This window comes from Rhea pennata, chromosome 3 (assembly GCF_028389875.1).
Source record: "Rhea pennata isolate bPtePen1 chromosome 3, bPtePen1.pri, whole genome shotgun sequence".
Classification (NCBI taxonomy): domain Eukaryota; kingdom Metazoa; phylum Chordata; class Aves; order Rheiformes; family Rheidae; genus Rhea; species Rhea pennata.
The window spans coordinates 122,124,703-122,140,359 of NC_084665.1; the positions used below are offsets into that span (position 1 = coordinate 122,124,703).

The following is a 15,657-nucleotide window of genomic DNA, read 5'->3' on the forward strand; positions in this document are numbered from 1 at the left end:
GGAGGCCATACAGAGGGCAGCCCTGTGGCAAAATCCCAGCTCCCCTTGAGTTTTGCCATTGGCTTCTAGGGGTCCAGAGTCTCACCCTAAGTGTGTTAAGTCCATGAACTACTTCAAGGGACTGAGAACTCCGATAAGCCTTGGGTGTTAAGCTCGGTTGTAGTTTATTTTAACTGTGCAGGGGAAGAGCTTCTTGAAAAGTGATTTGAAGAGACAGGAAAAAAAAAAGAGTGCACCCTTGGGAATGACTGAAGACAGTCTTCTTGCAGAGCTCCCATCTAGCTGCAGATTTAAATCTTATTATTTAATGAGCACAAGCAATTACTTAACTAATGAGCACAACAAAGTGAGCACAAGAAATGCGTTTCATCTGCAGTGCCCACTAGAAGTACATGATTTTGAGCTTGAGGCTGCCCTTGCTTTAAAACCTGGGTCACTGCAGTGCGATTAATCCAAGGCATAAATAACAGAGGTTAGATTAGTGTTTGTTTTACTTGAATTCACATTTCTTTCTCTCTTATCTCCTCTAAATCTTGCAGCTTCTCAGCTCAGTCATGAACCAGGGAATAGAATGGGTTTAAAACAGCCGCAACTTCCCTCCTGAGCACTGGCTGTCAGCCCTCAGGCTTGATTTACTGTTGGAACGCAATTATAAAATGGCACAATGCAATTAATGTGTCCTCCCTCCCCTTTTGTGCCAGACAGGAATTCCTCCTCCACCTTCTCCTGCTGGAGTGATTTTTATAATATAACCTAATCCAATGCAACTTTATTTTGCATTAGTCAGGCATCTACCAGATGATGCTCACATAAGCAGTTGGTTGTATATCCCAGTTAAGGATAATTCTGCATGTCCAGAACTATTTCTATGCAAGTTCATGGACTTTTTTTTCTTTTGTGGTTGTGTTTCCCTACCTATACAGCTGACAATATAAGCAAAAAACCCAAGGTAAATACAGAATGAATTTGCCAGCTTTTTTTCTGCCAATGATCAAAAGCCACATGAGCTCAGGACGTTCAATTCACTAACAAATAAACTTGCAGCCTTCCTGATGTTGATCTAGCTGATCATCTACAAACACTTTAAAAATGACATCTGAAATCTGCCAAAGCAGAGGCAAATCTTGCCTCTAAGTGTAATTTTGAGAGTATTTTTGTGTATGCCTGGCTGATCAAAAGTTGTAGGCACCAATGTTTAAATTAACAATAGAGCTGTTGTAACTGTTAGTAGATTTTATTATTGTTTTTTTAAACAATTAAACAAGAACATGGTGCCATCAACCACTGCTGATTTTCTTTACATTTTTCCTGATGTATTTCACTGAGCATTCCATATATTTTTTATTTTACTCTTATGAATGTATTCTTTTTGTTTATTACATACAAGACTTGATTCAGGCAGTCTGCAGGAAGCAAGAAATCTTACAAATGATTTTTGATATCATCAGCAAAACTGCTGCCGTTTGTGGGGGAGTGGAGTGGAGGCACATTAGAGTTCTGTGAATGAAGAGGAAATATTGATTTCTCCTTCCTTCCCCATGAAATAACTTCTTAAGAGTTATTAAAGTATATTGAAACTGTGGTTGAGCATTAACGCTAATTAGTAAAAGGCATAGTCAACATTAAGAACATTTCCCTTTTACTATGGTCTCACAATGATGTAGATAATTTTTACTCCTTAATTTGGGTACAAACTTTTCCCTAAGGCTCTATGTTACTTGGTATACCACAGAAAGGAAGCTCAACAGGTTTCATTCAAGTGGAAAACACAGAGCAAGCAATAGCTGCCAAAAGTTAGAGCAGAACAAGACAAATTAGCAGTATGTGAAGGCTGCCTATGTTCGATGTTCTCCAAGGGTGGTAGGTAACTGCCTTTGCTCCCGGTGTTGTGCCTGAGGACAGAGGAACAAGTGCTGCTCAGGTACTGAAGCCGATGTTTTCAAGGAGGCTTCCTGCTGACCTAACTCAGCTGCTGTTGAAATCCATGGTGGTTTTCCCACTGGTTGCAAACAGCATCAGTTAGGCAATGCTGAAGGCTTTTGAGCAGTCCCACCCACGCGGTATGAATGTTTGCTGACCAAAAGCCTAGGTCTGCTGCCTTTGAAGGGACAAATGTTCCCTCATGGGAAAGAAACTTTCAGAGTGTTTCTTTCTTCCTTTTGCTTTATGTTCTGAGTGTTGCTTAGCTGCATACGCAGTTGTAACTGTCCAGTACCATCAAGTCCTTTCAGGTACACAGTCATTTGGAAAAGATTTCTTGCTGTACATGAAGTTCTTAAGAGTTGTTCCAGTTGTTCTTTGCCTTGTGAGATCAAAAAAGGTATATGTGTAGAGACCTTACTTAAATTCCTGTGCAACTCATCAGATTTTGCATTAAATTAAATTTCACATGCTGAGTGGACAGTCAACCCTTATGAGCCTAGGCAAAAGAATATGCTTTTTCCATATATTTTAACATCATGATTGAGAGGGCTAGCAGCTCCTCAAAATGCTCCCAGGTACCTCCTTCAGTATTCACCTTTCAGCCTTCCCATCCATCGACCCTGTATTTTGAAATGAGATGCCTGCATTTTATTAGTTTTGTGACTGGAAAACAACAGCATATGTTTTCTGTTCACTAGAAAAGGCCTGAATTGTCCTGGTTTAAACCTTAAAATTAAAGTCAGATTTGAGGCAGGCACAAATTCGTGTGTATGTCAACCCAAAAGGTGAACACTTTAGGAAGTTATGAGCAACCACAAATGCAGTTTCAAATTGCAAGTGAAACTGGAACAACTGTTGCTCCTGTTGGTCTGCAGGTGACATTCAGAGTTATAACGCTAGAGATAATCATAGAATCACAGAATCAGCAAGGTTGGAAGGGACCTCTGGAGATCATCTAGTCCAACCTCCCTGCTCAAGCAGGGTCACCTAGAGCATGTTGGTCAGGGTTGCATCCAGGCAGGCCTTGAATGTTGTGTCCAGGAAGGACTCAGAAATAGGTGGAGATTCACTAAGTAGAGAGAAAATTTATTTGGATGATGGTACAGAGAAGGAAGGGCCTTCTCATTAATGGCACAGGGATAAAATTATGGGAAAATACAGGTGTGAAGGTGGGAATCAGAAAAGGGAACAGACAAAAGAGACCGGGGAGTCTAGGGGAATTTCTGAGACAGGATTTTCCGATGCTTCCTTGCAAGTGAAAATTAATTGTTCTGGGAATGGCATTCACAGCTCCGTGTAGCAGCGGCTTAGCAAGGCCAGTGAATTACCTCGCTCTGGGGTCTCAAAATGCTCTGACAGGTTCATGTGTGTCAGACAAACATTATGGCAATTTTAGCGCTTTAGGGGCTCTACAGGAGAACATAAATACCACCTAAGCCATCCAGCTGATCTTAAAACTTAATTACTGCCCCACTTAATAATATTCCCTCCCCCCATTTCTGCTTTAGAGGATCATTGGGTTAAAAAAAAATCATTAATCTTACTTAATGAAGCTATTTTCTAGCAGGAGACAGAATGTCTTGCCCCTGTGGATTCTGAGATGGAGTTTTTACGAGTGTTATGAATGGGGAAGTGGGAAGCGAGCGTTAGAGAAAAAGCAGTGCGAAAAGGGGATAGTACCCAAAAACTCTCCGACTCACAGGCCCTTGCTGAGTTGAGCTGAAAGGAATGCAAAAGTCATAGGGGGAAGAGGAGTGAGCCCTATTAAAAGCTGACAAAGTTGGCTGTATTACAGTATTCCCAGCACAGCTACCAATTATTAGAACACGAGCAATTGCCAAAGCTTTTATATAATCGAGACAAGAACTGTTTTAGAGCACACGGCTGAAATTGCGATTCTCCGGAGAAATCAAAAGCAGAATGATCACGGCCGAGCTTGGGCCGCTAATCGTAACTGCCAAGTCTGATCCGCATCCTCGAAGTCGCTTTTTTCCTGGGACGTGTTCCCGAGACAGCACTGCCTTATGCTATGCTTAAATTGGGTGCGGGTGCTTGGAAATCCCTGTGGGCAGCTCAGGGCGAAGCTTCCTCTTCGTACCTGCCGCAAGGAAAAGGGACGGTTCACGTTAGACTAGCGCGAGCCTCGGGCCTCTCCGAGCCCAGGGGAGCACAGCGGTTCCCGCGGTGCCCCGCTGAGCGCCGGGGCTGCTGCATGCCTGGGACGGCCGAGGAGGTAAGGATCGCCTTTCCGTTCTCGAGCTTGTCTCTGTTCAGTGAGCCCTTTGGGAGACGCTAAGGTGTTTTATTTTCCTGTTTCTTGTGCGTGCCCATGTGCATCTCCTGATGTAGAAGATGCTGGACGAGTGCCAGGACCGACGGAGCTGCCAGTTCCTCATCAACAGCCGGCTCTTCGGTGCAGATCCGTGCCCAGGAACTGGCAAATACCTCATCGTGTGGTACAAGTGCAGGCCAAGTAAGTGTCTCGCTATCGAATCTGTTTGCTTTGGCAGGACCAAACCGATTTTCTGCTTAAACCTTGGCAGTGAGGCCTTCTAGGACTTTTTGTTCCCTTCCATATTTCTTTGCAGAAACATAACCTCCTGGGTGCCGGCCACTTCCCCTCTCCCCCTCACTTGCTGCGTCGCTGTTACGCCGCTTCTCCAACTCTTTCCTTCTTGCTGCAGGTCCAGCGGCGGATTATTTTTGCAGGTGCCCGGGAAAGCTTTTGCCAACGCTTAGCTGACGCTGCCCTGTAACGCTGTCGGTGGTGGGTGGGCTGCTCTGGCTCCGGTCAGCGGTGGCCCTGTCCCGGCGGGCTAGCAGGACTCGCGCCCTCTGGGCTCGCCCCGTCGTGGGGACGGGACCGCAGCGGCGTCGTGACAGCGGCAGCATCGTGATGGCCCACGCGGGCAGACTTCTCGGGTGCCGCGGCCAAGATCGCCTTGGAAGCTCACCTGCCTACGCCATGAGATATAAACCAGCTCTTAAGTGCTCCCACGTCAGCCTGGGAAATGCTAACCTATGCTTTGGGTAATCTCATTAGCCCCGCTTAAATTAAACAAGGCCTGTCCCTGGGTGCTGGAGGGCAGCCGTCCGTACTGGGAAGTGGCTCCCGTGGTGTGGTTTTGGCCCACGGCAGCCAAGACGCTCTTGGCCGATTCCTGGCCCTGCCAGGGCAGTGAGCACAGCCTGGAGATGGTTCTCCATGAGCATTTGGGAAGCAGGCACCTTGGTCTGGAGACCTGTAAGGTTAAATGGTGTGGGTGTAGGCAGAGAATAGGCCCTGGACGGTTTTAATTTACTAGTCTGGAGGTGGCATTTCAGATCAGCCCAGTCCCAAACCCTTTTGATGACAGAAGTGACATAGTTCCAGCATCATTTCAGCAAAATTGTGGGGAAGAAATTAAAAAAAAAGATTTGAACAAGGAAGAGAGGCACACCTGCTTTCAGAAGCGATTTTGAAACAAAAGCACAAGCGCTCAGGCTCTGAGCTGCACAGTAGAAGACATTTTGCCTCAGCATGCAGAGACCTGTGTTAATGAAATGAAGGGATCTGGCAAGATCTGTGAGGAATTCAAATGAAAAGTAGATAATGAAGCACCTGCATTTATTGTGGGGTTTTAGTGAGTGATTGGAACATCCCTTGTTAGGTGTGAAATGTATTTCCATGAAACAGAAGCAATTAGCAGACTGTTCTGACAAGTCTTCATAAACTTACAGGTTTTGTATCAAAGCTCAGAGAAATCTGGCTACTGAGACCTCCGCTGAACTTCTGAAGGTAGTTCAGGATCCCATTGTGCAAAAGTATTTATGGCTTGGCATTCTTTTCCACTTGCAGATATACTAAAAAAAGGAGTTTGTGTGTGTGCTGGGTAAGTGATTTTCCTGAAAGAGAGCAGGAGAAGTTGCTTAAAAACGTTTCCCTAAGACATTTTTCAAGCAGCTATAGTTTTGCAGGGTGAAACAGGGTAACCTGACACAAGTTATTGTTTCTTAGTTACTGGACAAACTTTTAATCATGGGATTAATAACATGGTTTGAAATCTGTGAGCATTAGCCTTGCACGGAGATGCCAGGACACTTTCAAACTTTCCTTGATGTTTTCTGAATTTAAGTTTGAGTTTCAGAAAAAGAAATATAACGCTTGTGTGTGTTCTCCCTGCTATAGGGAGAAGGTTAATGAGAGGACTGAAGAAAGATCGATCCATACAACACAAAATAGAGGACAATGAGAAATTTTGGCGAGCTCTTTTACGCAACGTGTTGCTTGTGAGCTATAGGTGAATCTAGGTCCTGTGAAGTGTCAATCTGTCCACAAAAGTCTGAGGCCACATAGTCTTAACCAAAGAGTACTGGAGAGTTGTTGCTGAAACTTACTGCCTGACACATGCTTTGATCAGAGACTTTATCAAAAGACACAAGCAATTTTTGAGCGCTGCTTCTGAGCCTGGATTTGTCCTTCTTAATGTTAGACAGAGGTGCTTTAATATGAAATCACTTAAGATCTGAATTGACCTCTAGAGATGCCTCTCTCCCCCATGTCTAACAAGGGAGCCTGGGGCTGACAGTGCTACTGAAGCGGGTGCCTGGGCCAAGCGCCTAACTAGGTAGAATGAATGCAAGTTTTCCTGTCTGCAGGTATGAACTACCCTTTGGAAAATGGTCTGCCAAGTTTGGACAGGACATCCTTAACACAAATTATGGATGTCCAAGCTCTCCAAATTTAAGAGTCATTCTGGAACCTCAAAAATCCACTGAATAGATGTAATTCTCTGGAAAGAAAGCTTTTCCTTGAAATAAAGTAAAGTTGAAGTTAGTGGCATCTATTCGTGTTTTTCCTGATGAATAACTAAATAGTACAGTTTTCCCCTCCAGCCACTGTCACTGCAGTTATGTGTCTCTGACACTATGTTATGTTTGAAATCTAATGGTTTCAATTCTCACTGGCTCTAAGGGGATCACTTGCAAGGCAGGGTGCTTTTTCGGTTTCTCACTGGCAGAATTTCAAGGAGATGGCCGAAAGCAAACCAGGCTGAAAAGGAAAGCCCTAGTTACCCCAAACAGTGGGGCTCCAGGGAGCAGGGAGATGGGAACAATCTCTGCTGCACAAACCAGTGAGGGCCCTGTGACTTCTTTTGCCAGAAACTGGGAAAGGCTTGAGCAGATATTTGAAGTATTGTGATTTGCCTCTTCTAGAAATTCAAAGAAATATTTTAGAGAAGTGCCTGCTTAACTAGGAGAGGTGAGAAATTCAATGGCCTGTATGTCTTTAGGAAGTCTTGTGCTAAATATGATCCCTTTTGGTCTGAAGGCTGGATCTGGGGTCTAGCAGATGCTTATCTGCACATACAGGACTCTGGTATGTGCTATAGGACTCTGGTATGTGCATGGGACTGCTTTTAAATGGCAAATGTTTGGCGGTTCTTTGTGCATTCTCTGTGCCTGTAAATACTCAAATACACTGTGTGTATGTGGGTGTACTTTTAATTTTAAGGTACAGGATGTTTAATCCATAAAAATGCTCTGTTCTTTTTTATGCATCTTTGCGTGGGCTAAGTGAGACTTTATTGCTGCTGTGTGGCTTGGGGGACAATGTTCATCAAAATGCAGAGGGGCTTGGCTTCTATTTTCTCTCCCCATTGCATGTAGGCCTTAGTTACAAATATACAGCAAACTTTGGGGAAATGTTCAAGAGCAAAGTACAAGTGTCTCAGCAGAGCACACAGCACAGCTGCAGCTTGTGCTTCTAAAACTCAGAGGTGCCTTTGCTAATCGTCCTGCTATCGACAGCCTCAACAGAGAGCCTCCCAAGAATCCCTGCAGGTCAGGGTTGGGACGTGATAGTGGGACAGTGAAACCCAGAGCTATTCTTTGAGGCTAAATCTGTGCTGAAAGTGTCAGGGAACCTCTGTGGGCACTGGAGCTCCATCACCCCTATGATGGATTAAATCAATAGCTCAGTCCCTGACTGCCCCGTGGGCCAGGTCAACTAGCACTCCCCTAAACAGCTTCTGGGCCTGTTTTGGCATTTATCACTGACGAGGGATGGTTTCCAATAGGCAATTTGGATGTAACTGCCCTGTTTTGGGGGATAAGAAGGTTTATGTGTATGGATGTGGGCTGTTCCAATGCACTTGGCCGTAGTGTCAAGAGAAAGGGCACATTTATTTTACCATGGCAAATATAGCCTGACACTGACATCCAAAGTGTACTGGAATCTATGATCTGAATATGCAGAGGATTTCAATCTGCAGAGTACCTTTCAGGATCATTAAAAAATTGCACACAAACTCAATTATTTCTCAGGTAACATGCTGATTTCATTTAGACCCATTAAGTATAATTACTGGGTAGGCAGCAGAAACATATAATTAGAGGGAATTGACATACTATTTAATTGGTCTAACATGAATTCCCTCTAACTGAAATCCAGATTCACTAACATTATTCAAACAATTCAGGGTTTGTTCATCCCTCTTGCTTCAGAGACAAAAAAAAAGTGTGGGATCATGTGTTGTTGTAAGCTAGGAAATATTTGCTCTGTTTGCCAGACTTTCTGGAGGGGCTGCGTGGTCTAATCCTAGCTAGGAGCAAGATTTCGGGGTCTGTCAAAGCCATGTTGAAGAAATGACTTCCCTTTTTTGCACCCCAACAGTGCCCTTTCAGCTGATTTTAGCAGGGCTGGTTGCTGTTTTGGCTGTCGTCTGAGCAGAGGTTGATCTGCCCTGCACAGCATCCATTTACATACTGTATCTTTTTGGTTGGTTGTTTTTTTTGTTTCTTTTTTTTTTCTTTAGATTTCAAAGATGTTGATGCTCCTGTACAAAATGGGGAAATAAAGGCTTGCCTGTCCTGCAAGGAGCCTTACTTAGAGTGAATCATAGAATCAAAGAATCATAGAATCAGTAAGGTTGGAAGGGACCTCTGGAGATCATCTAGTCCAACCTCCCTGCTCAGTAGGGTCACCTAGAGCATGGTAGACAGCGTTGCATCCAGGCAGGCCTTGAAGATCTCCAGTCAAGGAGACTCCACAACCTCTCTGGGCAACCTGTGCCAGGGCTCCGTCACTCTCACAGGGAAGAAATTCCCCCTCACGGTCAGGTGGAACTTCCTGTGCTTCAGTTTCTGCCCACTGCCTCTTGTCTTGTCACATGGGACAACTGAAAAGAGTTTGTCCCCATCCCCTTGACACCCTCCCTTCAGGTGCTTGTACCCATTGATCAGATCCCCCCTCAGTCTTCTCTTCCCCAGGCTGAAGAGGCCCAGCTCTCGCAGCCGTTCCTCACAGGGCAGGTGCTCCAGCCCTCTGATCATCTTTGAAGCCCTACGCTGGACTCTCTCCAGTAGCTCCATGTCTCTCTTGTCCTGAGGAGCCCAGAACTGGACACAGTACTCGAGATGAGGCCTCCCCAGGGCAGAGTAGAGGTGCAGGATCACCTCCCTCGATCTGCAGGCAACAGTCTTCCTAATGCACCCCAGGAGACCGCCGGCCTTCTTGGCCACAAGGGCACATTGCTGGCTCATGGTCAAGTTGTCATCCACCAGCACTCCCAGGTCCTTCTCTACAGAGCTGCTCTCCAGGAGGTCAGCCCCCACCTGCATACTGGTGCATGGGGTTATTTTTCCCTAGGTGCAGGAGCCTGCCCTTGCCCTTGTTGAACCTCATGAGGTTCCTCTCTGCCCAGCTCTCCAGCCTGTCCAGGTCTCTCTGAATGGCATCACAGCCCCCTCAGTTGTGTCAGCCACTCCTCCCAGCTTGGTGTCATCCGCCAACTTGCTGAGGAGGCACTCGGTCCCCTCATCCAGGTTACTGATGAAAAAGTTGAACAGGATGGGACCCAATACTGATCTTTGGGGGACACTGCTAGCCGCAGGCCTCTGGCTGGACTCCACTCCACTGATGATGACCCTCTGAGTTCTGCCTTTCAGCCAGTTCTCCATCTACCTCACCATCCACTCGTCTAACCCACACTTCCGGAGCTTTTCTAGGAGGATGTTATGGGAGACAGTGTCAAAAGCCTTGCTGAAGTCAAGGGACAGAACGTCCACTGCTCTCCCCTCATCTACCCAGCCAGTCACTCCATCATGGAAGCTATCAGATTGGTTAAGCAGGATTCCCCCTTGCTGAATCCATGCTGGCTACTCCTGATCACCTTCTTTTCCTCCATATGCCTGGGGATGACATCCAGAATGAGCTGTTCCATCCCTTTTCCAGAGATGGAGGTGAGGCTAACCGGCCTATAGTTGCCTGGGTCCTCCTTCTTGCCCTTCTTGAAGACTGGAGTGACACTGGCTTTCTTCCAGTCCTCAGGCACCTCTCCAGTTCTCCAGGACCTTTCCAAGATGATGGAGAGTGGCCTGGCAACAACATCCACCAGCTCCCTCAGTACCCGTGGGTGCATCCCATCAGGGCCCATGGATTTGTGGATGTCTGGCCTGCCCAGAAGGTCTCTAATCCTTTCCTCCTCCACCAAAGGAAAGTCTTCCCTTCTCCAGACTTTCTCCCTCACATCCAGGCTCTGGGATTCCTGGGGGCTGCCCTTAGCAGTGAAGACTGAAGCAAAGGTGGCATTCAGTAATTCTGTCTTCTCTGTATCCCTTGTCACCAGGGCCCCCACCTCATTCAGTAGCGGGCGCACATTTTCCCTAGCCCTCCTCTTGCTGCTGACGTATTTGAAGAAGCCCTTCCTGTTGTCCCTGACATCCCTTGCCACACTCAATTCCAGCTGGGGCTTAGCCTTTCTCGCAGCATCTCTACATACTCTGGCTGCATTCCTATAATTCTCCCAAGTGGCCTGTCCCCTCTTCCACATTCTGTGTAGAGTGAGTTGAGTTGCCCGAGTAGCCACTCACTGGTAATGCTGTTGGGAGAGGAGAGGGCTTCAACCCTGCTTAGGTGGCTTTCCCCATGAGCGCTCCATGTAGTCCTTTTCACTTGCCTTGCTGCTTGCCTCCGTCTCACCAATACACTGCTGTTGCTGCTCTGTCTGTGGGGACATAGACACCGTCCCCTTGTCACCTCCAAAGGGACCGAGCTGTAACCTCTACAAGCGTGCTGTAATGCTCTAGTGATACTTTTCCTCTTTCCTTGCAGACAGGCACTGCTCTAACTTAGGACTGTAGAGACTCTGGGAAAGAAGATTGTTTTTCTCCACCCACCGTTTGTTTTGTTTTGGGCTTCATTTCATTGTGAAATGTTGTATGAGGTGGCTGGACATGACAATTGGAGGCTGGTGGATATGGGGCCTTCCCGTATTAAACCTCCCAGCGATGCTGCAATGTGCAGATCCAAACTTTGCCACTGAGCCTTCTATTCACAAGCCTAAACCCTTTGAAGTTTCAGAAAGGCAGGATTTTGACCTAGGCTCCGATTGCAGCTCGAATCCCTCTCTAACAACAACACAAAACCATATTTGTAAAAGGCACATCAAGGCTCTGAGAAGTGCAGCCGGGAAGGAAACGTTCATTGCTGGTGATGGGTGAAATGCCAAAAGTTCACATGGGGGTAGGAGGAGGAAAGTGGGTGGAGAGAGGGTCGTTTTGTTTCAGTTCAGGACCTGTACCTTTGATTTGTAGGAAAACTTTTAAGCTGAAAATTGACCTGGACAAGTGTTTTGAACAGAGCAGGCAGTTATTCTCTCCGCTATAGATTTAATTCTAATCTAAGAGGCCCAGTTAATTCTTGTTAAATGCCAATGACTCTTTTCAAGCATGGGAATTCCTGTGCTGATGTCCTTGCCAAAATCTTACTCAAGTAACTATATGTTTCTTAAAAACCCTAGGCAATTTTAATTGGAAGACAATGGAATTTTAAAATTGATTAGGGATTAAATCTAATTAAATTGTCTTTTGATAAAAATGTCATCTTCCAGTTTGCGCTGTCTGTCACATGGTGATATCACTGTCATGCTGAGTTGCAGAAGTGGCTGGTGTGATTTTTGTAAGTGATACTTAAGAATCAGAATATCATTACTTATGGCAAAGCTTTTATGAGCTATCAAAGAACTGCAAAGAACCATCCTCTGCAGTGGAAATTCATGGCTTTTAAGTGTCAAGCTGCCTTATACCTCTTGAGGAACTGGTTGTGTCTGCTCATTGCATTTTGATCGAATTAGCTGGAATGTCTGGAAAGGACATTTTGGAAGGACCACCTAGGCTTGCAATGAATGTATCATCTTGTTCACGTACAACCTGCTCCCACAGTATTGAATCTAGCGTGAGCCAGAGCCGCTGACTTCAGTGGGCTGAGGATGATACATTTTCTGCTTAACTCTGTGAGCGCAGAACGCTGCCTGAAAAGCCTGGTTTCACTGCACACACACCTAAGGCTCTGTCTCTCTAGGCAGAATTTGTACCATCCTGTGAGAAAGAGTGGATGGCTATGGAAAAAACGGTATTTTTTTGAAACGGTGGAAATCTCAGGCAAGAGCAAAGAAGAGGCCTGAATGTATTCGTGATCCCTTTAATGCTGGTGATGATTGATTTTAGTGCTGAGATAGATTGGTAATTCAGTACTTATCAGCCCTTTCAGAAATGCATTAATCTCCTTTGTAAGACAGGTTTATTGGTGGCAGGAGAAGTTCATGGTATTGTTTGCTACATTGCTTTTTGCTGGGCCAGGCTTTCTAAAGCGGCGCGATGGAGTGTGGGCTGTTAAAATGGCACATCCTTCTGGCCTAGCCACTGGGGCAGTTAAATGGGTCTTTTGCCTCCTGCATTCGTCAGCCTACTCTTGCTTATCTGCATTATTTCAAAACTATTTTGGTGGTGCAGGGAGTGGAAATTTATAAGGGCAATAAAACTTCAGGCAATGAACGCTGCGATGATGAAAAGGTGTAAATAAAGGAGTGTTATAAATAACAGAGGATATATCCATCAGCATGTGATTTGGGTCAGAGAAACCTTAATGCTCACGATTAACTTTTTTTTAAGCCGTTGATGCACAGAGATTTTCAGGCGTTGTCAAATAGCCCTATCTCTGTAACTCACTAATCACTTGACTGTCAGGAGCAGGATTAAGAGGAACGTGTGATTTCACTGTCAGCGAATGCAGAGATTATCGTCAGTCCCTGCCCCGTGGTGCGTCTGTAAGGGGTGGGGGGGGGGGGCAAAGGCAACTGACTGCTGCTGACCCAGGAGAATTAAAAATAATAATAACAATAAAAGATCCTAATTCTCTTTCCAAACTTGTCAGTCATCCCTTATTGACATAAAAAGAAGAATAGGGAGCTAGGGAAGACCGGGGTACTTCCCGTAGATATGGATTGACAGATCCTCTTTGCTGGATCAGGTCTCCGGTATCCAGATGTGAACCCGTTAGAAGACAAATTTTCATGGCTCCCCCCGTCCTCTTCTGTCCTGAAATGTGTGAATTACAAAGCTGTGACTTTTATAGATCCCCTTCATCTACTGACATTTAAGTTTCCGTGAGGCTCCTAGGAAAGACCAAGGGAAAGAACCTCTTTTAAGCCATAGATTTTCAACGAAGAACAATAAAGGAATATACCAGTCTTTCTTTGCTAAGCCAGGTGAGTAAATAGCATTGCAGAAGGAACTGGGAGCTCATAGCCTTTGCCCTCACATACAATAGGTTTAAGACAGTCCAGCTAGTCCTTAGGCACTGGGTACATCATACCTTTCTGTGCCGACAGCAGACGCTGTGTTCTGGGTAATGCTTCAGTAGTGACGGACGGCTTTGGTTGTTGCAGGAGACAGGGGGATGTGGAAGCTTTCTCCCCACGAAAGTAACAGGATCTCCTTTGGCTTGATTAACCAGAACAAACACACAGGGAAACCAGGGCTGGGGTATTTCATTATGGAAAACAAATCTAAATGTAAGCACTGTCCAGCTGTGATGGATGCTTCCATGCTTTGGGTGAAAGATTACCAGCTATCTGGCATACTGGTGAAGAATCTTAGGAAAGAAAGAGTATCCCACTAATGATATGCTTATAAACCAAACTGAGATTTGCCTTTCCTTTACTTTTGCAAAAGTTTGGGTCTGTCAAATAGAATCCACAGTTTAAGGCACGGGTTTATGCCTTGCAGAACAGTAAGCAGAGCAGAGAGGTAAATTTATACAATAATTCCTACTGGCCATCCTTTATATGGAAGACCTATTTCACACAGAAAATATAGATCACTTTCTCTATTCAGATGAATATCTCTTGGAAAAAAGACGGAGAACAGAAAATCTGAAAAGTGTTGGACTAGAGGAATGGTAACAAACTGTTTGCAATATTGCAAATTCTTTCATTATTTTTTCAGTATCAGTCCTACATTTCATTTTCACATTAAATATGCATTTTAAAGTGGATATATTCTGATATTTTCAACTATTTTTCATACATGTGGTATATGCCTTCAAGCTCTACTCAAATACAAACTTGCTTTCTTGGTCACTTAAAAGGTACCTGAGGTTGTCACCTAATCATGTCTCCAGGAACTAGGACTTTTAAACATTAATGACAGTGAGACTCATCATGAATTTGGGAGATATGTATTTCTCCCACATACATCTTTTCTCTTTAGATAAAGCCTTTGAGGGAATGCTATGTTTTTTATTATTTAGAACACCAGAGAACTGACTTTTAATCTTATAGGCCTATTTTTCCCATGTTTTATGCTCCAGGCAACCCCACAGATCATGGATAAAAATATCAATAAGTTATCTTTCTGATATTCTTATGTTAGAATTATTATTGCCATTATTTTAATATTTGGAGAAGATAGTTTTAAAGATATAAAAGATGAAATTCTCCTTTTCAGCTATTTTAGTAATAACTTTAAGCAGTTATTGCAGATTTATACCAGCCGCTGGAAGAGAACAACAAATACTTCCATGCATGGTGGAATTAATGAAGCCCTTTTCTTTACATAGTCAGGTCATTTTTCCTTGGTGCACCCAGCCCATATTTCCATTGAATAACTAGAGTTTTCACTGTCCTTTCCCTGTTACCTCCTATGCTGTGGCTGGTCCAGAGTTGCATCTATGCTAATCAGCCAGGTATTAAATCTGTGCTGGTCGGTTAGTGGGACAGTGCCACCATAACAACTGAATTTTCTCTGCGTGTCCTTCGGTTTTGGTACTACTTTGGTTCTGTTCTGTAACTAGCTAACCATACTGTCACCTCAACTTCTTGGACAAATTTCACTAAAATTTAGTGAACAGGTTCTCACTTCATTTAAAGGGGGGGGTAAATGGTGAGGCAGAGGATCAGGCAGCAGGACAGCCGTAAATTGCACTATCTTGAGAAAATCAGCACAAATTCATTAGTGGATGAAATAGGATTAGAATTAAATTTGTGCCTGACTCCAAAATGTTTTCTTTAACTCTCATCTCACTATCTGCCATATATGCTTTGAAACCCTTTTTCCTCCTGAGATAACTATACACCTCTGTTTGGCCGACAGGAAAGTCCAACGAGGTGCATCTGAGCTCTGCTTTGGAAATGAAATGTAGCAGTTAATTTGCAGCACTGCCAGCGCTTTCAAAGCAGAACAGGAAAAGACAGCTGCTTCAGACAGTGAAGGGGACAGTGGGGAGAGGCTTCTTTTAAACGCTGCAAATTGGATGGGTGCATCAGGAGTGTAATTTTAAAGGAATCTGACAAGGTTGTTTACAAAGAACAATCTTCTTACTCATCGAAACAGTTTTCAGACCTCCAGAACTTAGCAGTTGTTGAATTTTCAGGGTCCTTCTAAAGTTGGCACACCACCTGTTTGATATAACTC

At 44.6% G+C, this 15,657-nt stretch overlaps 1 protein-coding gene across 2 annotated transcripts in view; it reads left to right on the plus strand.

Moving 5' to 3' along the window:
* EVA1A (eva-1 homolog A, regulator of programmed cell death) overlaps positions 1-15,657 on the plus strand; it is a 215,849-nt gene that overhangs the window by 68,103 nt on the left and 132,089 nt on the right. For both annotated transcript variants that reach the window (XM_062573205.1, XM_062573206.1), the window contains exon 3: positions 4,273-4,396. In XM_062573205.1, the coding sequence (XP_062429189.1) occupies positions 4,273-4,396 (124 nt within the window). The remainder of the gene's footprint in view (positions 1-4,272; positions 4,397-15,657) is intronic.